Below are 24,329 nucleotides of genomic sequence, written 5' to 3'. Positions count from 1 at the left end.
AATATCATACAGCTATTAGATCTAGGATACTGGTCCATGTTCTACAACATGTTAAATATAATACAGCTATTAGATCTAGGATACTGGTCCATGTTCTACAACATGTTAAATATAATACAGCTATTAGATCTAGGATACTGGTCCATGTTCTACAACATGTTAAATATAATACAGCTATTAGATCTAGTCTAGGATACTGGTCCATGTTCTACAACATGTTAAATATCATACAGCTATTAGATCTAGTCTAGGATACTGGTCCATGTTCTACAACATGTTAAATATAATACAGCTATTAGATCTAGGATACTGATCCATGTTCTACAACATGTTAAATATCATACAGCTATTAGATCTAGTCTAGGATACTGGTCCATGTTCTACAACATGTTAAATATAATACAGCTATTAGATCTAGGATACTGGTCCATGTTCTACATCATGTTAAATATCATACAGCTATTAGATCTAGTCTAGGATACTGGTCCATGTTCTACAACATGTTAAATATAATACAGATATTAGATCTAGGATACTGGTCCATGTTCTACAACATGTTAAATATAATACAGCTATTAGATCTAGTCTAGGATACTGGTCCATGTTCTACAACATGTTAAATATAATACAGCTATTAGATCTAGTCTAGGATACTGGTCCATGTTCTACAACATGTTAAATATAATACAGCTATTAGATCTAGGATACTGGTCCATGTTCTACAACATGTTAAATATAATACAGCTATTAGATCTAGGATACTGGTCCATGTTCTACATCATGGTAAATATCATACAGCTATCAGATCTAGGATACTGGTCCATGTTCTACAACATGTTAAATATAATACAGCTATTAGATCTAGTCTAGGATACTGGTCCATGTTCTACAACATGTTAAATATAATACAGCTATTAGATCTAGTCTAGGATACTGGTCCATGTTCTACAACATGTTAAATATAATACAGCTATTAGATCTAGGATACTGGTCCATGTTCTACAACATGTTAAATATCATACAGCTATTAGATCTAGTCTAGGATACTGATCCATGTTCTACAACATGTTAAATATAATACAGCTATTAGATCTAGTCTAGGATACTGATCCGTGTTCTACAACATGTTAAATATAATACAGCTATTAGATCTAGTCTAAGATACTGATCCATGTTCTACAACATGTTAAATATAATACAGCTATGAGATCTAGTCTAGGATACTGGTCCATGTTCTACAACATGTTAAATATAATACAGCTATTAGATCTAGGATACTGGTCCATGTTCTACAACATGTTAAATATAATACAGCTATTAGATCTAGTCTAGGATACTGATCCGTGTTCTACAACATGTTAAATATAATACAGATATTAGATCTAGTCTAGGATACTGATCCATGTTCTACAACATGTTAAATATAATACAGCTATTAGATCTAGTCTAGGATACTGGTCCATGTTCTACAACATGTTAAATATCATACAGCTATTAGATCTAGTCTAGGATACTGGTCCATGTTCTACAACATGTTAAATATAATACAGCTATTAGATCTAGGATACTGGTCCATGTTCTACAACATGTTAAATATAATACAGCTATTAGATCTAGGATACTGGTCCATGTTCTACAACATGTTAAATATAATACAGCTATTAGATCTAGGATACTGGTCCATGTTCTACAACATGTTAAATATAATACAGCTATTAGATATAGGATACTGGTCCATGTTCTACAACATGTTAAATATCATACAGCAATTAGATCTAGGATACTGATCCATGTTCTACATCATGTTAAATATAATACAGCTATTAGAACTAGGATACTGGTCCATGTTCTACAACATGTTAAATATCATACAGCTATTAGATCTAGTCTAGGATACTGATCCGTGTTCTACAACATGTTAAATATCATACAGCTATTAGATCTAGGATACTGGTCCATGTTCTACAACATGTTAAATATAATACAGCTATTAGATCTAGGATACTGGTCCATGTTCTACAACATGTTAAATATAATACAGCTATTAGATCTAGGATACTGGTCCATGTTCTACAACATGTTAAATATAATACAGCTATTAGATCTAGTCTAGGATACTGGTCCATGTTCTACAACATGTTAAATATCATACAGCTATTAGATCTAGTCTAGGATACTGGTCCATGTTCTACAACATGTTAAATATAATACAGCTATTAGATCTAGGATACTGATCCATGTTCTACAACATGTTAAATATCATACAGCTATTAGATCTAGTCTAGGATACTGGTCCATGTTCTACAACATGTTAAATATAATACAGCTATTAGATCTAGGATACTGGTCCATGTTCTACATCATGTTAAATATCATACAGCTATTAGATCTAGTCTAGGATACTGGTCCATGTTCTACATCATGTTAAATATAATACAGCTATTAGATCTAGGATACTGGTCCATGTTCTACAACATGTTAAATATCATACAGCTATTAGATCTAGTCTAGGATACTGGTCCATGTTCTACAACATGTTAAATATAATACAGCTATTAGATCTAGTCTAGGATACTGATCCATGTTCTACAACATGTTAAATATAATACAGCTATTAGATCTAGGATACTGGTCCATGTTCTACAACATGTTAAATATAATACAGCTATTAGATCTAGGATACTGGTCCATGTTCTACAACATGTTAAATATAATACAGCTATTAGATCTAGGATACTGGTCCATGTTCTACAACATGTTAAATATAATACAGATATTAGATCTAGGATACTGATCCGTGTTCTACAACATGTTAAATATAATACAGCTATTAGATCTAGTCTAGGATACTGATCCATGTTCTACAACATGTTAAATATCATACAGCTAATAGATCTAGGATACTGGTCCATGTTCTACAACATGTTAAATATAATACAGCTATTAGATCTAGGATACTGGTCCATGTTCTACATCATGTTAAATATCATACAGCTATTAGATCTAGGATACTGATCCGTGTTCTACAACATGTTAAATATAATACAACTATTAGATCTAGGATACTGGTCCATGTTCTACATCATGTTAAATATCATACAGCTATTAGATCTAGGATACTGATCCGTGTTCTACAACATGTTAAATATAATACAGCTAATAGATCTAGGATACTGGTCCATGTTATACATCATGTTAAATATCATACAGCTATTAGATCTAGGATACTGATCCATGTTCTACAACATGTTAAATATCATACAGCTAATAGATCTAGGATACTGGTCCATGTTATACATCATGTTAAATATCATACAGCTATTAGATCTAGGATACTGATCCGTGTTCTACAACATGTTAAATATAATACAACTATTAGATCTAGGATACTGGTCCATGTTCTACATCATGTTAAATATCATACAGCTATTAGATCTAGGATACTGGTCCATGTTCTACAACATGTTAAATATAATACAGCTATTAGATCTAGTCTAGGATACTGGTCCATGTTCTACAACATGTTAAATATCATACAGCTATTAGATCTAGTCTAGGATACTGGTCCATGTTCTACAACATGTTAAATATAATACAGCTATTAGATCTAGGATACTGGTCCATGTTCTACAACATGTTAAATATCATACAGCTATTAGATCTAGTCTAGGATACTGGTCCATGTTCTACAACATGTTAAATATCATACAGCTATTAGATCTAGTCTAGGATACTGATCCATGTTCTACAACATGTTAAATATAATACAGCTATTAGATCTAGTCTAGGATACTGGTCCATGTTCTACAACATGTTAAATATAATACAGCTATTAGATCTAGTCTAGGATACTGATCCATGTTCTACAACATGTTAAATATAATACAGCTATTAGATCTAGGATACTGGTCCATGTTCTACAACATGTTAAATATCATACAGCTATTAGATCTAGTCTAGGATACTGATCCATGTTCTACAACATGTTAAATGTAATACAGATATTAGATCTAGTCTAGGATACTGGTCCATGTTCTACAACATGTTAAATATCATACAGCTATTAGATCTAGTCTAGGATACTGGTCCATGTTCTACAACATGTTAAATATCATACAGCTATTAGATCTAGTCTAGGATACTGGTCCATGTTCTACAACATGTTAAATATAATACAGCTATTAGATCTAGGATACTGGTCCATGTTCTACAACATGTTAAATATAATACAGCTATTAGATCTAGGATACTGGTCCATGTTCTACAACATGTTAAATATAATACAGCTATTAGATCTAGGATACTGGTCCATGTTCTACAACATGTTAAATATAATACAGCTATTAGATCTAGGATACTGGTCCATGTTCTACAACATGTTAAATATCATACAGCAATTAGATCTAGGATACTGATCCATGTTCTACATCATGTTAAATATAATACAGCTATTAGAACTAGGATACTGGTCCATGTTCTACAACATGTTAAATATAATACAGCTAATAGATCTAGGATACTGGTCCATGTTATACATCATGTTAAATATCATACAGCTATTAGATCTAGGATACTGATCCATGTTCTACAACATGTTAAATATCATACAGCTAATAGATCTAGGATACTGGTCCATGTTATACATCATGTTAAATATCATACAGCTATTAGATCTAGGATACTGATCCGTGTTCTACAACATGTTAAATATAATACAACTATTAGATCTAGGATACTGGTCCATGTTCTACATCATGTTAAATATCATACAGCTATTAGATCTAGGATACTGATCCATGTTCTACAACATGTTAAATATCATACAGCTATTAGATCTAGTCTAGGATACTGGTCCATGTTCTACAACATGGTAACTATAATACAGCTATTAGATCTAGGATACTGGTCCATGTTGTACATCATGTTAAATATCATACAGCTATCAGATCTAGGATACTGGTCCATGTTCTACAACATGTTAAATATCATACAGCTATTAGATCTAGTCTAGGATACTGGTCCATGTTCTACAACATGTTAAATATAATACAGCTATTAGATCTAGGATACTGGTCCATGTTGTACATCATGTTAAATATAATACAGCTATTAGATCTAGGATACTGGTCCATGTTCTACAACATGTTAAATATCATACAGCTATTAGATCTAGGATACTGGTCCATGTTATACATCATGTTAAATATCATACAGCTATTAGATCTAGGATACTGATCCGTGTTCTACAACATGTTAAATATAATACAACTATTAGATCTAGGATACTGGTCCATGTTCTACATCATGTTAAATATCATACAGCTATTAGATCTAGTCTAGGATACTGGTCCATGTTCTACAACATGTTAAATATCATACAGCTATTAGATCTAGTCTAGGATACTGGTCCATGTTCTACAACATGTTAAATATAATACAGCTATTAGATCTAGTCTAGGATACTGGTCCATGTTCTACAACATGTTAAATATAATACAGCTATTAGATCTAGGATACTGGTCCATGTTCTACAACATGTTAAATATCATACAGCTATTAGATCTAGTCTAGGATACTGGTCCATGTTCTACAACATGTTAAATATAATACAGCTATTAGATCTAGTCTAGGATACTGATCCATGTTCTACAACATGTTAAATATAATACAGCTATTAGATCTAGTCTAGGATACTGGTCCATGTTCTACAACATGTTAAATATAATACAGCTATTAGATCTAGTCTAGGATACTGATCCATGTTCTACAACATGTTAAATATAATACAGCTATTAGATCTAGGATACTGGTCCATGTTCTACAACATGTTAAATATCATACAGCTATTAGATCTAGTCTAGGATACTGATCCATGTTCTACAACATGTTAAATGTAATACAGATATTAGATCTAGTCTAGGATACTGGTCCATGTTCTACAACATGTTAAATATCATACAGCTATTAGATCTAGTCTAGGATACTGGTCCATGTTCTACAACATGTTAAATATCATACAGCTATTAGATCTAGTCTAGGATACTGGTCCATGTTCTACAACATGTTAAATATAATACAGCTATTAGATCTAGGATACTGGTCCATGTTCTACAACATGTTAAATATAATACAGCTATTAGATCTAGGATACTGGTCCATGTTCTACAACATGTTAAATATAATACAGCTATTAGATCTAGGATACTGGTCCATGTTCTACAACATGTTAAATATAATACAGCTATTAGATCTAGGATACTGGTCCATGTTCTACAACATGTTAAATATCATACAGCAATTAGATCTAGGATACTGATCCATGTTCTACATCATGTTAAATATAATACAGCTATTAGAACTAGGATACTGGTCCATGTTCTACAACATGTTAAATATCATACAGCTATTAGATCTAGTCTAGGATACTGGTCCATGCTCTACAACATGTTAAATACCATACAGCTAATAGATCTAGGATACTGGTCCATGTTCTACAACATGTTAAATATAATACAGCTATTAGATCTAGGATACTGGTCCATGTTCTACATCATGTTAAATATAATACAGCTATTAGATCTAGTCTACGATACTGATCCGTGTTCTACAACATGTTAAATATCATACAGCTATTAGATCTAGTCTAGGATACTGGTCCATGTTCTACTACATGTTAAATATCATACAGCTATTAGATCTGGTCCATGTTCTACAACATGTTAAATATAATACAGCTATCAGATCTAGGATACTGGTCCATGTTCTACAACATGTTAAATATAATACAGCTATTAGATCTAGGATATTGATCCGTGTTCTACAACATGTTAAATATAATACAGCTGTTAGATCTAGGATACTGGTCCATGTTCTACAACATGTTAAATATCATACAGCTATTAGATCTAGGATACTGGTCCATGTTCTACAACATGTTAAATATCATACAGCTATTAGATCTAGTCTAGGATACTGGTCCATGTTCAACATCATACAGCTATTAGATCTAGTCTAGGATACTGGTCCATGTTCTACAACATGTTAAATATCATACAGCTATTAGATCTAGTCTAGGATACTGATCCATGTTCTACAACATGTTAAATATCATACAGCTATTAGATCTAGGATACTGGTCCATGTTCTACAACATGTTAAATATCATACAGCTATTAGATCTAGGATACTGGTCCATGTTCTACAACATGTTAAATATCATACAGCTATTAGATCTAGGATACTGGTCCATGTTCTACAACATGTTAAATATCATACAGCTATTAGATCTAGGATACTGGTCCATGTTCTACAACATGTTAAATATAATACAGCTATTAGATCTAGGATACTGGTCCATGTTCTACAACATGTTAAATATCATAGAGCTATGAGATCTAGGATACTGGTCCATGTTCTACAACATGTTAAATATAATACAGCTATTAGATCTAGGATACTGGTCCATGTTCTACAACATGTTAAATATAATACAGCTATTAGATCTAGGATACTGGTCCATGTTCTACAACATGTTAAATATCATACAGCTATTAGATCTAGTCTAGGATACTGATCCATGTTCTACAACATGTTAAATATAATACAGCTATTAGATCTAGGATACTGATCCATGTTCTACAACATGTTAAATATAATACAGCTATTAGATCTAGGATACTGGTCCATGTTCTACAACATGTTAAATATAATACAGCTATTAGATCTAGGATATTGATCCGTGTTCTACAACATGTTAAATATAATACAGCTATTAGATCTAGGATACTGGTCCATGTTCTACAACATGTTAAATATCATACAGCTATTAGATCTAGTCTAGGATACTGGTCCATGTTCTACAACATGTTAAATATCATACAGCTATTAGATCTAGTCTAGGATACTGGTCCATGTTCTACATCATGTTAAATATCATACAGCTATGAGATCTAGTCTAGGATACTGATCCATGTTCTACATCATGTTAAATATAATACAGCTATTAGATCTAGGATACTGGTCCATGTTCTACAACATGTTAAATATAATACAGCTATTAGATCTAGGATACTGATCCGTGTTCTACAACATGTTAAATATAATACAGCTATTAGATCTAGGATACTGGTCCATGTTCTACATCATGTTAAATATCATACAGCTATTAGATCTAGTCTAGGATACTGGTCCATGTTCTACAACATGTTAAATATCATACAGCTATTAGATCTAGTCTAGGATACTGGTCCATGTTCTACAACATGTTAAATATCATACAGCTATTAGATCTAGTCTAGGATACTGGTCCATGTTCTACAACATGTTAAATATCATACAGCTATTAGATCTAGTCTAGGATACTGGTCCATGTTCTACAACATGTTAAATATCATACAGCTGTTACGGGTAGGGGGATCTTGAGCTGAAATAAAATGTCCCAGAAATTTTCCCAAAAATATATTTATCTCAAATGTTGTGCACAAATTTGGTTACATCCCTGTTAGTGAGCATTTCTCCTTTGCCAAGATAATCCATCCACCTGACAGGTGTGGCATATCAAGAAGCTGATTAAACAGCATGATCATTACACAGGTGCACCTTGTGCTGGGGACAATAAAAGGGGTCTAAAATGTGCAGTTTTGTCACACAACACAAAGCCACAGATGTCTCAAGTTTTGAGGGACTGCAGTTGGCATGCTGACAGTGCAAATGTCCACCAGAGCTGTTGCCAGAGAATTTAATGTTCTTTTCTCTACCTTAAGCCAACTTCAATGTCGTTTTAGAGAATTTTGCAGTACGTCTAACAGGCATCACAAACGCAGACCACGTGTAACCATGCCAGCCCAGGACCTCCACATCTGGCTTCTTCACCTGCAGGATGGTCTGAGATGAGCCACCCAGACAGTTGATGAAACTGTGGGATTTAACAACCAAATAATTTCTGCACTAATGGTCAGAAAAAGTCTCCGGGAAGCACACCTGCATGCTCATCGTCCTCACCATTGTCTTGACCTGACTGCAGTTTGGCATCGTAACTGACTTCAGTGGGCAAATGATTTGATGGCCACTGGCATGCTGGAGAAGTGTGCTCTTCACAGATGAATCCCGGTTTCAAATGTACCGGACAGATGTCAGACAGTATGGCATTATGTGTCTGAGTGCACCATGGTGGCGGTGCGGTTATGGTATGGGCAGGCATAAGCTATGGACAACGAACCCGATTGCTTTTTATTGATGGCAATTTCAATGCACAGAGATACCGTGACGAGATCCTGAGGCCATTTGATGTGCCATTCTTCTGCCGCCATCACCTCATGTTTCAGCATGATAATGCACAGCCCCATGTCGCAAGAATCTGTACACAATTCCTGGAAGCTGAAAATGTCCCATTTCTTCCATGGCCTGCATCCAGACATGAGCACGTTTTGAGTTGCTTTCGACCAACTTGTACGACAGTGTGTTTCAGTTCCAGACAATATCCAGCAACTTCGTACAGCCATTGAAGAGGAGTGGGACAACATTCCACAGGCCACAATCAACAGCCTGATCAACTCTATGTGAAGGAGATGTATCTGCTGCATGATGTGAATGCTGGTCAGAACGGGCAACAAAGCAAAAACTTAAGTTAAGAACAACTCATCTGAATAAGTGTCACCAAAATGTATTGGATGAAATCATTGTACATTTGTGATCTTCTCTCTGATCCATACTGGAGGCCCCTGAAACAAAGTAACAATATTCAGTTGGAGATTTCACTGTGGTTGCTAATGACAGTTGCAAGCTAACTGGTCTGCATAATATAAGTAATTCGGTAGTAATAAAACAAGGACATTCTCCAAACACCCGACATGGCATACATCCCCGTTATTTGCAAGAGGAGGAGACGCAGGTATAGAGGACACAGAGCTGGATGCCTCATGAGGACCCGCAGAAGGCGAGTGGGAAATCTGCCGTCGCCAACGTGCAATCATTGGACAATAACCTGGACAAGGTACAATCACGAATATCCTACCAATAGGACATCAAAAACTGTATCTTGTGTTTCACGGAATCGTGGCTGAATGACGACATGGATATTCAGCTAGCGGGATATACGCTGCACTGGCAAGATAGTACAGCACACTCCGGTAAGATGAGGGGGGGCGGTCTGTGCGTATTTGTAAACAACAGCTGGTGCACGAAATCTAGGAAGTCAATAGATTTTACTTGGCTGAAGTAGAGTATATTGTGATAAACTGCAGGCCACACTACTTGCCGAGAGAGTTTTCAGGTATACTTTTCGTGGCCGTTTATTTACCACCAAAGACAGATGCCGGCACTAAGACCGCACTCAGTCAGCTGTTTAAAGAAATAAGCAAACAGGAAACCACTCACCCAGAGGCGGCACTCCTAGTTGTCTGAAACTTTAATGCAGGGAAACTTAAATCAGTTCTACCAAATTTCTATCAACATGTTAAATGGGCAACCAGAGGGAAAAAAATTCTAGATCACCTGTACTCCACACACAGAGACGTGTACAAAGCTCTCCCTCGCCCTCCATTTGGGAAAAACTGACCACAACTCTATCCTCCTGATTCCTGCTTACAAGCAAAAATGAAAGCAGGAAGCACCAATGACTCGGTCTATATAAAAGTGGTCAGATGAAACAGATGCTAAACTACAGGACTGTTTTGCTATCACAGACTGGAATATGTTCCGGGATTCTTCCACATTTACATTTACATCTAAGTCATTTAGCAGACGCTCTTATCCAGAGCGACTTACAAATTGGTGCATTCACCTTATGACATCCAGTGGAACAGCCACTTTACAATAGTGCATCTAAATCTTTTAAGGGGGGGGGGGGGGGTGAGAAGGATTACTTTATCCTATCCTAGGTATTCCTTAAAGAGGTGGGGTTTCAGGTGTCTCCGGAAGGTGGTGATTGACTCCGCTGTCCTGGCGTCGTGAGGGAGTTTGTTCCACCATTGGGGGGCCAGAGCAGCGAACAGTTTTGACTGGGCTGAGCGGGAACTGTACTTCCTCAGTGGTAGGGAGGCGAGTAGGCCAGAGGTGGATGAACGCAGTGCCCTTGTTTGGGTGTAAGGCCTGATCAGAGCCTGGAGGTACTGAGGTGCCGTTCCCCTCACAGCTCCGTAGGCAAGCACCATGGTCTTGTAGCGGATGCGAGCTTCAACTGGAAGCCAGTGGAGAGAGCGGAGGAGCGGGGTGACGTGAGAGAACTTGGGAAGGTTGAACACCAGACGGGCTGCGGCGTTCTGGATGAGTTGTAGGGGTTTAATGGCACAGGCAGGGAGCCCAGCCAACAGCGAGTTGCAGTAATCCAGACGGGAGATGACAAGTGCCTGGATTAGGACCTGCGCCGCTTCCTGTGTGAGGCAGGGTCGTACTCTGCGGATGTTGTAGAGCATGAACCTACAGGAACGGGCCACCGCCTTGATGTTAGTTGAGAACGACAGGGTGTTGTCCAGGATCACGCCAAGGTTCTTAGCGCTCTGGGAGGAGGACACAATGGAGTTGTCAACCGTGATTGCATTGAGGAAGGAGTACACCACATAAGTCACTGGCTTTATCAATACATTTACATTTACATTTACATTTAAGTCATTTAGCAGACGCTCTTATCCAGAGCGACTTACAAATTGGTGCATACACCTTATGACATCCAGTGGAACAGCCACTTACAATAGTGCATCTAAATCTTTTTAGGGGGTGAGAAGGATTACTTACCCTATCCTAGGTATTCCTTGAAGAGGTGGGGTTTCAGGTGTCTCCGGAAGGTGGTGATTGACTCCGCTGTCCTGGCGTCGTGAGGGAGTTTGTTCCACCATTGGGGGCCAGAGCAGCGAACAGTTTTGACTGGGCTGAGCGGGAACTGTACTTCCTCAGTGGTAGGGAGGCGAGCAGGCCAGAGGTGGATGAACGCAGTGCCCTTGTTTGGGTGTAGGGCCTGATCAGAGCCTGGAGGTACTGAGGTGCCGTTCCCCTCAAGCTCCGTAGGCAAGCACCATGGTCTTGTAGCGGATGCGAGCTTCAACTGGAAGCCAGTGGAGAGAGCGGAGGAGCGGGGTGACGTGAGAGAACTTGGGAAGGTTGAACACCAGACGGGCTGCGGCGTTCTGGATGAGTTGTAGGGGTTTAATGGCACAGGCAGGGAGCCCAGCCAACAGCGAGTTGCAGTAATCAAGACGGGAGATGACAAGTGCCTGGATTAGGACCTGCGCCGCTTCCTGTGTGAGGCAGGGTCGTACTCTGCGGATGTTGTAGAGCATGAACCTACAGGAACGGGACACCGCCTTGATGTTAGTTGAGAACGACAGGGTGTTGTCCAGGATCACGCCAAGGTTCTTCGCGCTCTGGGAGGAGGACACAATGGAGTTGTCAACCGTGATGGCGAGATCATGGAACGGGCAGTCCTTCCCGGGAGGAAGAGGAGCTCCGTCTTGCTGAGGTTCAGCTTGAGGTGGTGATCCGTCATCCACACTGATATGTCTGCCAGACATGCAGAGATGCGATTCGCCACCTGGTCATCAGAAGGGGGAAAGGAGAAGATTAATTGTGTGTCGTCTGCATAGCAATGATAGGAGAGACCATGTGAGGTTATGACAGAGCCAAGTGACTTGGTGTATAGCGAGAATAAGAGAGGGCCTAGAACAGAGCCCTGGGGGACACCAGTGGTGAGAGCGCGTGGTGAGGAGACAGATTCTCGCCACGCCACCTGGTAGGAGCGACCTGTCAGGTAGGACACAATCAAGCGTGGGCCGCGCCGGAGATGCCCAACTCGGAGAGGGTGGAGAGGAGGATCTGATGGTTCACAGTATCGAAGGCAGCCTATAGGTCTAGAAGGATGAGAGCAGAGGAGAGAGAGTTAGCTTTAGCAGTGCGGAGCGCCTCCGTGATACAGAGAAGAGCAGTCTCAGTTGAATGACTAGTCTTGAAACCTGACTGATTTGGATCAAGAAGGTCATTCTGAGAGAGATAGCGGTAGAGCTGGCCAAGGACGGCACGCTCAAGAGTTTTGGAGAGAAAAGAGAGAAGGGATACTGGTCTGTAGTTGTTGACATCGGAGGGATCGAGTGTAGGTTTTTTCAGAAGGGGTGCAACTCTCGCTCTCTTGAAGACGGGAGGGACGTAGCCAGCGGTCAGGGATGAGTTGATGAGCGAGGTGAGGTAAGGGAGAAGGTCTCCGGAAATGGTCTGGAGAAGAGAGGAGGGGATAGGGTCAAGCGGGCAGGTTGTTGGGCGGCCGGCCGTCACAAGACGCGAGATTTCATCTGGAGAGAGAGGGGAGAAAGAGGTCAGAGCATAGGGTAGGGCAGTGTGAGCAGAACCAGCGGTGTCGTTTGACTTAGCAAACGAGGATCGGATGTCGTCGACCTTCTTTTCAAAATGGTTGACGAAGTCATCTGCAGAGAGGGAGGAGGGGGATTCAGGAGGGAGGAGAAGGTGGCAAAGAGCTTCCTAGGGTTAGAGGCAGATGCTTGGAATTTAGAATGGTAGAAAGTGGCTTTAGCAGCAGAGACAGAGGAGGAAAATGTAGAGAGGAGGGAGTGAAAGGATGCCAGGTCCGCAGGGAGGCGAGTTTTCCTCCATTTCCGCTCGGCTGCCCGGAGCCCAATAAGTGCATTGAGGATGTCGTCCCCACAGTGACTGTACATACATGCCCTGCGACGAACCATCAAACAGGCAAAGTGTTAATACAAGGCTAAGATTGAATCATACTACACCGGCTCCGAGGCTCGTCTTATGTGGCCGGGCTTGCAAACTATTACAGACTACAAAGGGAAGCACAGCCGCGAGCCGTTAGTAAGACCTTGAAACATGTCAACATACACAAGGCTGCTGGGCCAGACGGATTACCAGGACGTGTGCTCCAGGCATGTGCTGACCAACTGGCAGGTGTCTTTACTGACATTTTCAACATGTCCATGATTGAGTCTGTAATACCAACATGTTTCAAGCAGACACGATAGTCCTTGTGCCCAAGACCACTAAGGCAACCTTCCTAAATGACTACAGACCCGTAGCACTCACGTATGTAGCCATGAAGTCCTTTGAAAGGCTGGTAATGGCTCACATCAACACCATTATCCCAGAAAACCTAGACCCACTCCAATTTGCACACCGGTCAAACAGATCCACAGATGCAATCTCTATTACACTCCACACGGCCCTTTCCCACCTGGACAAAAGGAACACCTATGTGAGAATGCTGCTCATTGACTACAGCTCAGCGTTCAACACCATAGTGCCCTCAAAGCTCATCACTAAAATAAGGATCCTGGGACTAAACACCTCCATCTGCAACTGGATCCTGGACTTCCTTACGGGCCAACCCCCAGGTGGTGAGATTAGGTAGCAACACATTTGCCACACTCATCCTCAACACTGGAACCATCCAGGGGTACGTGCTCAGTCCCCTCTTGTAGTCCCTGTTCACTCATGACTGCACGGCCAGGCATGACTCATACACCATCATTAAGTTTGCAGACGACACAACAGTGGTAGGCCTGATCACCGACAACGACGAGACAGCCTATAGGGAGGAGGTCAGAGACCTGGCCGGGTGGTGCCAGAATAACAAGCTATCATCAAATTTCAAATCAAATGTATTTATAAATTCCTACTTAGATCAGCTGATATCTCAAAGTGCTGTACAGAAACCCAGTTTAAAATCCCAAACAGCAAGCAATGCAGGTGAAGAAGCACGGTGGCTGGGAATAACTCCTTAGAAAGGCCAGAACCTAGGAAGAAACCTAGAGAGGAGCCAGGCTATGAGGGGTGGCCAGCCCTCTTCTGGCTGTGCCGAGTGGAGATTATAACAGAACATGACCAAGATGTTCAAATGTTCATAGATGACAATCAGGGTCAAATAATAATAACCACAGTGGTTGTCGAGGGTGCAACATGTGCAGCAAGTCAGCACCTCAGGAGTAAAAGTCAGTTGGCTTTTCATAGCCGATCATTCAGAGTATCTCTACCACTCCTGCTGTCTCTAGAGAGTTGAAAACAGCAGGTCTGGGACAGGTAGCACCACATTCAGAGTATCTCTACCGCTCCTGCTGTCTCTAGAGAGTTGAAAACAGCAGGTCTGGGACAGGTAGCACCACATTCAGAGTATCTCTACCACTCCTGCTGTCTCTAGAGAGTTGAAAACAGCAGGTCTGGGACAGGTAGCACCACATTCAGAGTATCTCTACCACTCCTGCTGTCTCTAGAGAGTTGAAAACAGCAGGTCTGGGACAGGTAGCACCACATTCAGAGTATCTCTACCACTCCTGCTGTCTCTAGAGAGTTGAAAACAGCAGGTCTGGGACAGGTAGCACCACATTCAGAGTATCTCTACCACTCCTGCTGTCTCTAGAGAGTTGAAAACAGCAGGTCTGGGACAGGTAGCACCACATTCAGAGTATCTCTACCGCTCCTGCTGTCTCTAGAGAGTTGAAAACAGCAGGTCTGGGACAGGTAGCACCACATTCAGAGTATCTCTACCACTCCTGCTGTCTCTAGAGAGTTGAAAACAGCAGGTCTGGGACAGGTAGCACCACATTCAGAGTATCTCTACCGCTCCTGCTGTCTCTAGAGAGTTGAAAACAGCAGGTCTGGGACAGGTAGCACCACATTCAGAGTATCTCTACCACTCCTGCTGTCTCTAGAGAGTTGAAAACAGCAGGTCTGGGACAGGTAGCACGTCTGGTGAACAGGTCAGGGTTCCATAGCCTCAGGCAGAACAGTTGAAACTGGAGCAGCAGCACGGATAGGTGGACTGGGGACATCAAGGAATCAGGCAGGTTCTCTGTTCTACCTGATAATGAATTTCACCCACCTGATGTACCAGTTCTAAATCAGTCCCTGATTAAAGGGGAACAATGAAAAAATGCAGTGGAACTAGATAAGAGGACCAGAGTTTAGTTTGAGGGTTCTATCATACAACCTAATACAATGTTGTAGAAAGTAATGAATCAAATCAAATCAAATCAAATTTATTTATATAGCCCTTCGTACATCAGCTGATATCTCAAAGTGCTGTACAGAAACCCAGCCTAAAACCCCAAACAGCAAACAATGCAGGTGTAAAAGCACATGAAATAATGAAAACTTTTTGTGCCAGCTGGGTCTTCAGCTGCTAACTGCAAAGAGCAAACAGATAGCATTGTGTTTTACGCTCAAAGGGGTCCGTGCGGAAACAGACTTTTGAAACTTTTGGGTGAAAAATGGAGATGTGAAAAATGTTTCAAAATAAATGAACAGCGTTAACTTTGACAGCCCTAATTTTAACATGTACGTTCCTCCTCCTTTCCAGGTGTGCATGGCTGTCTAAGTTCCAGGACAACAGCCAGTGGATCCAGATTGACCTGAAGGATGTGGGTGTGGTCTCAGGTATCCTGACCCAGGGTCGCTGTGATGCTGATGAGTGGCTGACTAAGTACAGTATCCAGTACCGCACCGATCAGAACCTAAACTGGATCTACTACAAGGACCAGACTGGCAACAACAGGGTCAGTATACAGTAGGACCAGACTGGCAACAACAAGGTCAGTATAGAGTAGGACCAACAACAGGGCCAGTATAATAATAATATATAATAATAATATATGCCATTTAGCAGACGCTTTTATCCAAAGCGACTTACAGTCATGTGTGCATACATTCTACGTATGGGTGGTCCCGGGAATCGAACCCACTACCCTGGCGTTACAAGCGCCATGCTCTACCAACTGTGCTACAGAAGGACCACCACCAGTATAGAGTAGGACCAGACTGGCAACAACAGGGTCAGTATAGAGTAGGACCAGACTGGCAACAACAGGGTCAGTATAGAGTAGGACCAACAACAGGGCCAGTATACAGTAGGACCAACAACAGGGCCAGTATACAGTAGGACCAACAACAGGGTCAGTATACACTAGGACCAGACTGGCAACAACAAGGTTAGTATAGAGTAGGACCAACAACAGGGTCAGTATACAGTAGGACCAACAACAGGGCCAGTATACAGTAGGACCAACAACAGGGTCAGTATACACTAGGACCAGACTGGCAACAACAAGGTCAGTATAGAGTAGGACCAACAACAGGGTCAGTATACAGTAGGACCAACAACAGGGTCAGTATACACTAGGACCAGACTGGCAACAACAGGGTCAGTATACAGTAGGACCAGACTGGCAACAACAAGGTCAGTATAGAGTAGGACCAACAACAGGGTCAGTGTGCAGTAGGACCAACAACAGGGTCAGTGTGCAGTAGGACCAACAACAGGGTCAGTATACAGTAGGACCAACAACAGGGTCAGTATACAGTAGGACCAACAACAGGGTCAGTATACAGTAGGACCAACAACAGGGTCAGTATACACTAGGACCAGACTGGCAACAACAGGGTCAGTATAGAGTAGGACCAACAACAGGGCCAGTATACAGTAGGACCAACAACAGGGTCAGTGTGCAGTAGGACCAACAACAGTGTCAGTATACAGTAGGACCAACAACAGGGTCAGTATACACTAGGACCAGACTGGCAACAACAGGGTCAGTGTGCAGTAGGACCAACAACAGGGCCAGTATACAGTAGGACCAACAACAGGGTCAGTATACAGTAGGACCACCACAGGGTCAGTATAGAGTAGGACCAACAACAGGGCCAGTATACAGTAGGACCAACAACAGGGTCAGTATACAGTAGGACCACAACAGGGTCAGTATACAGTAGGACCAACAACAGGGTCAGTATGCAGTAGGACCAGGGTCAGTATACAGTAGGACCAACAACAGGGTCAGTATACAGTAGGACCACAACAGGGTCAGTATACAGTAGGACCAACAACAGGGTCAGTATGCAGTAGGACCAGGGTCAGTATACAGTAGCACCAACAACAGGGTCAGTATAAATTAGGACCAACAACAGAGTCAGTATAAATTGGGACCAACAACAGGGTAGGTATACAGTAGGACCAGACTGGCAACAACAAGGTCAGTATAGAGTAGCACCAACAACAGGGTCAGTATAAATTAGGACCAACAATAGGGTAGGTATACAGTAGGACCAACAACAGGGTCAGTATACAGTAGGACCAGACTGGCAACAACAGGGTCAGTATGCAGTAGGACCAGCAACAGGGTCGGTATACAGTAGCACCAACAACAGGGTCAGTATGCAGTAGGACCAACAACAGGTTCAGTGTGCAGTAGGACCAACAAACAGGGTCATTATGCAGTAGGACTAATAACAGGGTCAGTGTGCAGTAGGACCAACAACAGGGTCAGTGTGCAGTAGGACCAACAACAGGTTCAGTGTGCAGTAGGACCAACAAACAGGGTCATTATGCAGTAGGACTAACAACAGGGTCAGTATACAGTAGGACCAGACTGGCAACAACAAGGTCAGTATAGAGTAGGACCAACAACAGGGCCAGTATACAGTAGGACCAACAACAGGGTCAGTATGCAGTAGGACCAGCAACAGGGTCGGTATACAGTAGCACCAACAACAGGGTCAGTATGCAGTAGGACCAACAACAGGTTCAGTGTGCAGTAGGACCAACAAACAGGGTCATTATGCAGTAGGACTAATAACAGGGTCAGTAGGCAGTAGGACCAACAACAGGGTCAGTGTGCAGTAGGACCAACAACAGGGTCAGTGTGCAGTAGGACCAACAAACAGGGTCATTATGCAGTAGGACTAATAACAGGGTCAGTGTGCAGTAGGACCAACAACAGGGTCAGTGTGCAGTAGGACCAACAACAGGTTCAGTGTGCAGTAGGACCAACAACAGGGTCAGTGTGCAGTAGGACCAACAACAGGGTCAGTGTGCAGTAGGACCAACAAACAGGGTCATTATGCAGTAGGACTAATAACAGGGTCAGTGTGCAGTAGGACCAACAACAGGGTCAGTGTGCAGTAGGACCAACAACAGGTTCAGTGTGCAGTAGGACCAACAAACAGGGTCATTATGCAGTAGGACTAATAACAGGGTCAGTAGGCAGTAGGACCAACAACAGGGTCAGTGTGCAGTAGGACCAACAACAGGGTCAGTGTGCAGTAGGACCAACAACAGGGTCAGTGTGCAGTAGGACCAACAACAGGGTCAGTGTGCAGTAGGACCAACAACAGGGTCAGTGTGCAGTAGGACCAACAACAGGGTCAGTGTGCAGTAGGACCAACAACAGGGTCAGTGTGCAGTAGGACCAACAACAGGGTCAGTGTGCAGTAGGACCAACAACAGGGTCAGTATGCAGGTTGGGCATTCTGGATTATGCTACTAGTAATACTACTAAATCACAAGGGAACAGTTGTCAGTTCCTCTTAGGCACTGTGTTCTAAATGGCACTCTATTTCCTATCTAATGGAGTAGTTTTGACCAGAGCTCTATGGGCTCTGGAAAAGTGGTGCACTACATAGGGTGCCACTTGGGATTCAACCCATCTCGCTTGTACATCCTTCTCTATAGTCTATTGGCTGTTAGTCAGCTGATTGGTTGATGTCAGATGGGCATGTTATCGACTGGCCAATGTCGTGTCTCTGTTCCTGCAGGTGTTCTATGGGAACTCGGACCGCTCGTCGTCCGTTCAGAACCTGCTGCGTCCTCCTATTGTGGCCCGCTATGTTAGGCTCCTCCCTCTGGGTTGGCACACCCGCATTGCCCTGCGCATGGAGCTGCTGATGTGCATGAGCAAGTGTACCTAAAACCTATGACCCTAATAACCCTAACCCCTAACCTCTAACCCTGTCCATCCTACTGGGCACTGATGTCAGTTCAACGTCTTGTTTTGATTTACATTTGGTTAAGTTGTCAACTAACGTAAATTCAACGTGGAATCAAGAAACAAATTCACCATGTCGTGTGATTTAGGCTAAAAGTTGGGTGAAAATATGAGGAAATGATCTCCAGTTGATTTGTTTTCCACATTTATTCAACGCTATCAAATATTATTTTTTGTGTTGAAATGACATGGAAACCACATTGATGGACCCAGTTTTTGCCCAGTGAGGTCAGTGTCCACCTTACCCTTCCATCTTAACTCCCAGACGCTTGCCAAAGGGCGACATTATTTAAGCATTTCATTGTACACTTGGCTGTATGACGTCCATATGACAAACTAAACTTTGATTGGTCACTGGTCCGGTAACCCTGTCAAGACACAGTACCGAGCTTGTAGCAATAGAATGATGTCTTGATCTCTTTCCCTGTTTGTCTTCTAGGGGCTGTGGCTGTCAGTGTGTTTTATTGGCAGAGACCATTGTGTGTTTACCTTTTTTAACTATAGTAAATAATACAGTATTTCATTTGCATATACCCTGCCCATTCCCCTCCCCATATTCCAATTTGTGCCACCCACAAGTTGAAAACTACATGCCAAGTACACTATATGACCAAAAGTATGTGGACACCTGCTCGTCGAACATCTCATTACTAAATCATGGGCATTAATATGGAGTTGGTCCCCCCTTTGCAGCTATAACAGCCTCCACAATTCTGGGAAGGCTTTCCACGAGATGTTGGATCATTGCTGCGAGAATTGACTTCCATTCAGCCACAAGGGCATTAGTGATGTTGGGCATTGATGTTGGGCCCAACACAAGTTGCATTCTTTCAGAGACAGAAAAAAATGTGTCTGCTTGTATATTTAGCAATGAATCCGCCGATAGGAACATCGCTGAAAGACTCTATGGAACAAGGACAACCATATCTACACCCACAAAAATGTGAATTGCAATCAATATAACATGGAGCCATCGTGAAATGCCGCTAAGCAGGATCTCGCCCCCATCAATACACCTGAAGCCGTCATAGGGTGTATCGTTTAGCGCGCGACGCCCTGCCCTGCTTTCCTCCTGGGCTATTATGTGTGAAACACATCTCACTGTCCTAGAAATGCCTCAGACATGATGAAACCAAACCCAGATTCCCCCAGGGTGAAATTCCCCTTTAACTATTAAGTTGTTAATATTCTTAGCTTTATCTTTTGAAAATAGACAAGTGGAAAAATTCTGGGGATGAGCATGTATATCTTCAATATGTACACACTGTTCCGCTTTAGTGCATTTAACTATATGTCGCAAGTAAAAGTCTTTGGTGGCGAGTCAGTACAATACAAGGTTAAAACCACCCTCAGACTCAGGAAGGTTAAAACCACCCTCAGACTCAGGAAGGTTAAAACCACCCTCAGACTCAGGAAGGTTAAAACCCCCCTCAGACTCAGGAAGAATAAAACCCCCCTCAGACTCAGGAAGGTTAAAACCCCCCTCAGACTTAGGAAGGTTAAAACCCCCCTCAGACGGTTAAAACCACCCTCAGACTCAGGAAGGTTAAAACCACCCTCAGACGGTTAAAACCACCCTCAGACTCAGGAAGGTTAAAACCCCCCTCAGACTTAGGAAGGTTAAAACCACCCTCAGACTTAGGAAGGTTAAAACCACCCTCAGGAAGGTTAAAACCACCCTCAGACTCAGGAAGGTTAAAACCCCCCTCAGACTCAGGAAGGTTAAAACCCCCTCAGACTCAGGAAGGTTAAAACTCCCCTCAGACTCAGGAAGGTTAAAACCACCCTCAGACTCAGGAAGGTTAAATCCCCCCTCAGACGGTTAAAACCACCCTCAGACTCAAGAAAGGTTAAAACCCCCCTCAGACTCAGGAAGGTTAAAACCCCCTCAGACTCAGGAAGGTTAAAACCACCCTCAGACTCAGGAAGGTTAAAACCACCCTCAGACTCAGGAAGGTTAAAACCACCCTCAGACTCAGGAAGGTTAAAACCACCCTCAGACTCAGGAAGGTTAAAACCACCCTCAGACTCAGGAAGGTTAAAACCACCCTCAGACTCAGGAAGGTTAAAACCACCCTCAGACTCAGGAAGGTTAAAACCACCCTCAGACTCAGGAAGGTTAAAACCACCCTCAGACTCAGGAAGGTTAAAACCACCCTCAGACTCAGGAAGGTTAAAACCACCCTCAGACTCAGGAAGGTTAAAACCCCCTCAGACCCAGGAAGGTTAAAACCCCCTCAGACTCAGGAAGGTTAAACCCCCTCAGACTCAGGAAGGTTAAAACCACCCTCAGACTCAGGAAGGTTAAAACCACCCTCAGACTCAGGAAGGTTAAAACCACCCTCAGACTCAGGAAGGTTAAAACCACCCTCAGACTCAGGAAGGTTAAACCCCCCCTCAGACTCAGGAAGGTTAAAACCACCCTCAGACTCAGGAAGGTTAAAACCCCCCTCAGACTTGAAGATGTAAAACTTTCCTTTTATTTGCCCATTTAACATCTATGCCATTCCGAAGAAGTTTATTCTGCCTGTGAGATTTATAGGAAGATTGTTTCCATTTAATTAGATCTGCTTTCATATTGTTGAGTAATGGAATAATGTTAACTTTATATATTTGTTGTCACTTGTTAAGCATCCCAAGTATTTCATATTTTTTTGTGGTCCTCCACATAAAGGATTGCTGTAAATCGTGAGTTATTATTTTTCTTATTACCATCATTTTTTCCCCACGATAATTATATCCTGAGATTTTTGAGCATTCTGAGTTTTCGATATTGGTCAGCCATATCAGGAGATAATTTGCAAATAAGTTTAGTTTATATTCATGTTCACCAACACTGATACCTGTTACATTTGGGTTCTGTATAATTCTTTCTGCAAGCGTTTCAATTGCTATTGCAAACAGGAGGTTGGAGAGGGGACATTCCTGTCTTGTGCCCCTTTTTTACTGAAATTTTATCAGATAATGTATTATTTTTGTATGTTTTAGCTTTAGGACATTTATATAATGTTTCTTATTAAATTGATTATTTCAGCTGGATGTGGCTGAAATAGCTGAATCCACCAATTTGAGGGGGTGTCCTCATACTTTGTATATATAGTGTATATACCATATATTGTGTACCAGGTTATAGAATAGAGCAGAAGCTCTGAACTAGCCGGTCAGACCCCAGTCCTACCTACCTACCTACAGGTTATGGAAATGTGCTCTTTTACTATTTCTCCAATTGGTTTCCTGAAGGCGATATCCTCCACTTCTATGTCAAAGATAATAAAACTAAAACACTATAATAAATACTACAGTGATGTTCTCCAAAACACTACAGTAAATACTACAGTATACTACAGTCCGCAAAACACTACAATAGTTACTATAGTTTATACTACAGTTTATTTTACTACAAAATGTATACTATTAGTTAGCTGTAAATACTACACTATACTACAGCACATACATACGTATACTAAACACTACATTGAATACTACAATATTTATACCATAGTATACTATAGTATTTTTTTCATGTGAGTGAGAACAAGGAGCTGTAAACATGATCATTGGGGGCCGGTTTACTGGACACAGATTAAGCCTGGTCCTGATTCTCCATTGAGCCTGCTTTTTAGTCCAGGACGAGGCGTAATCTGTGTCCGGGGAACTAGCCCCTAATGATCTAAGCCCAGAGTCAGATGAGATGTGGACATGTTGTTGAATGTCCTGTAAACTAAAGTACTGTACTGTCTGTGTCTATCTGTTTGAATGTGACTTTTATTGTGATGTGTAACAGTAAGGTATAGTGTTGCTGTATTTCAGTGGTGTCTCCAATGTCCTGTTCTGTTGAATCACATTAGATTGTATATTTAGGGTTAGGTTTAGGGCCAATACACCCCTCAATAAAGTGACAGCATTGAAAGCAAAGGAAACTAGTTGTATACATTATTTCAGATGGTACTCAGATACTGTATCCTTACTGACATACAGTACATTTGAAAAGTATTCAGACCCATTTACTTTTTGCAGATTTTGTTACGTTACAGCCTTATACTAAAATATATATTTTTTTACTCAATCTACACGCAATACCCCATAATTATAAAGTAAATCAGGTTTACAGAAATTTTTCCAAATGTATTAAACATTTCAAAAACTATCACATTTGTATAAGTATTCAGACCCTTAACTTCTTATGGCAGCAGGGACAGTATTGAGTAGAGAAACTGGAGCTCTGTCAGAGTGACCATCAGGTTCTTGGTCACCTCCCTGACCAAGGCCCTTCTCCCCAGACTGCTCAGTTTGGACGGGCGGCCAGCTCTAGGAAGAGTCTTGGTGGTTCCAAACTTCTTCAATTTAAGAATGATGGTGGTCAATGTGTTGTTGACGATCTTCAATGCTGCAGAAATATTTTGGTACCCTTCCCCAGATCTGTACCCATGACGCAATCCTGTCTCGGAGCACTACGGACAATTCATTCGACCTCATGGCTTGGTTTTTGCTCTGACATGCATGGTCAACTGTGGGACCTTATATAGACAGGTGTGTGCCTTTCCTAATATTGTCCAATCAATTTAA

General features: G+C 41.6%; 1 protein-coding gene and 1 long non-coding RNA gene across 6 annotated transcripts in view; one reads left to right on the top strand and one right to left on the bottom strand.

Moving 5' to 3' along the window:
- The window catches only part of LOC118376316 (retinoschisin-like), a 76,475-nt gene extending 52,803 nt beyond the window's left edge, over nt 1–23,672 (top strand). Inside the window, exons 5-8 of one of the 4 annotated variants that reach the window (XM_052468959.1) lie at nt 16,304–16,499; nt 19,534–21,180; nt 21,431–21,484; nt 22,175–23,672. In XM_052468959.1, coding sequence (XP_052324919.1) covers nt 16,304–16,499; nt 19,534–19,686 — 349 coding nt within the window. In that variant the 3' untranslated portion in view covers nt 19,687–21,180; nt 21,431–21,484; nt 22,175–23,672. Of the gene's footprint in view, nt 1–16,303; nt 16,500–19,533; nt 21,565–21,665; nt 21,963–22,039 lie in introns of those variants that run through there. The other 3 variants (XR_008069485.1, XM_052468955.1, XM_052468953.1) reach the window with 3 other exon arrangements.
- Nucleotides 21,428–22,271, bottom strand: LOC127909066 (uncharacterized). Of its 2 annotated transcripts, none has more exons than XR_008069487.1 (3): nt 22,132–22,271; nt 21,677–21,999; nt 21,428–21,495 (listed from the first exon to the last, which is right to left on the bottom strand). It is a non-coding gene; the product is annotated as an uncharacterized LOC127909066 (long non-coding RNA). The 2 variants fall into 2 exon arrangements; XR_008069486.1 differs by lacking the exon at nt 21,428–21,495 and adding an exon at nt 21,505–21,650 and having other exon boundaries at nt 21,704–21,999.
- Nucleotides 23,673–24,329: the final 657 nt, after the last annotated feature.

Source organism: Oncorhynchus keta, chromosome 1 (genome assembly GCF_023373465.1).
Source record: "Oncorhynchus keta strain PuntledgeMale-10-30-2019 chromosome 1, Oket_V2, whole genome shotgun sequence".
Classification (NCBI taxonomy): Eukaryota; Metazoa; Chordata; class Actinopteri; order Salmoniformes; family Salmonidae; genus Oncorhynchus; species Oncorhynchus keta.
This window is presented reverse-complemented; position numbering and strand designations above follow the sequence as displayed.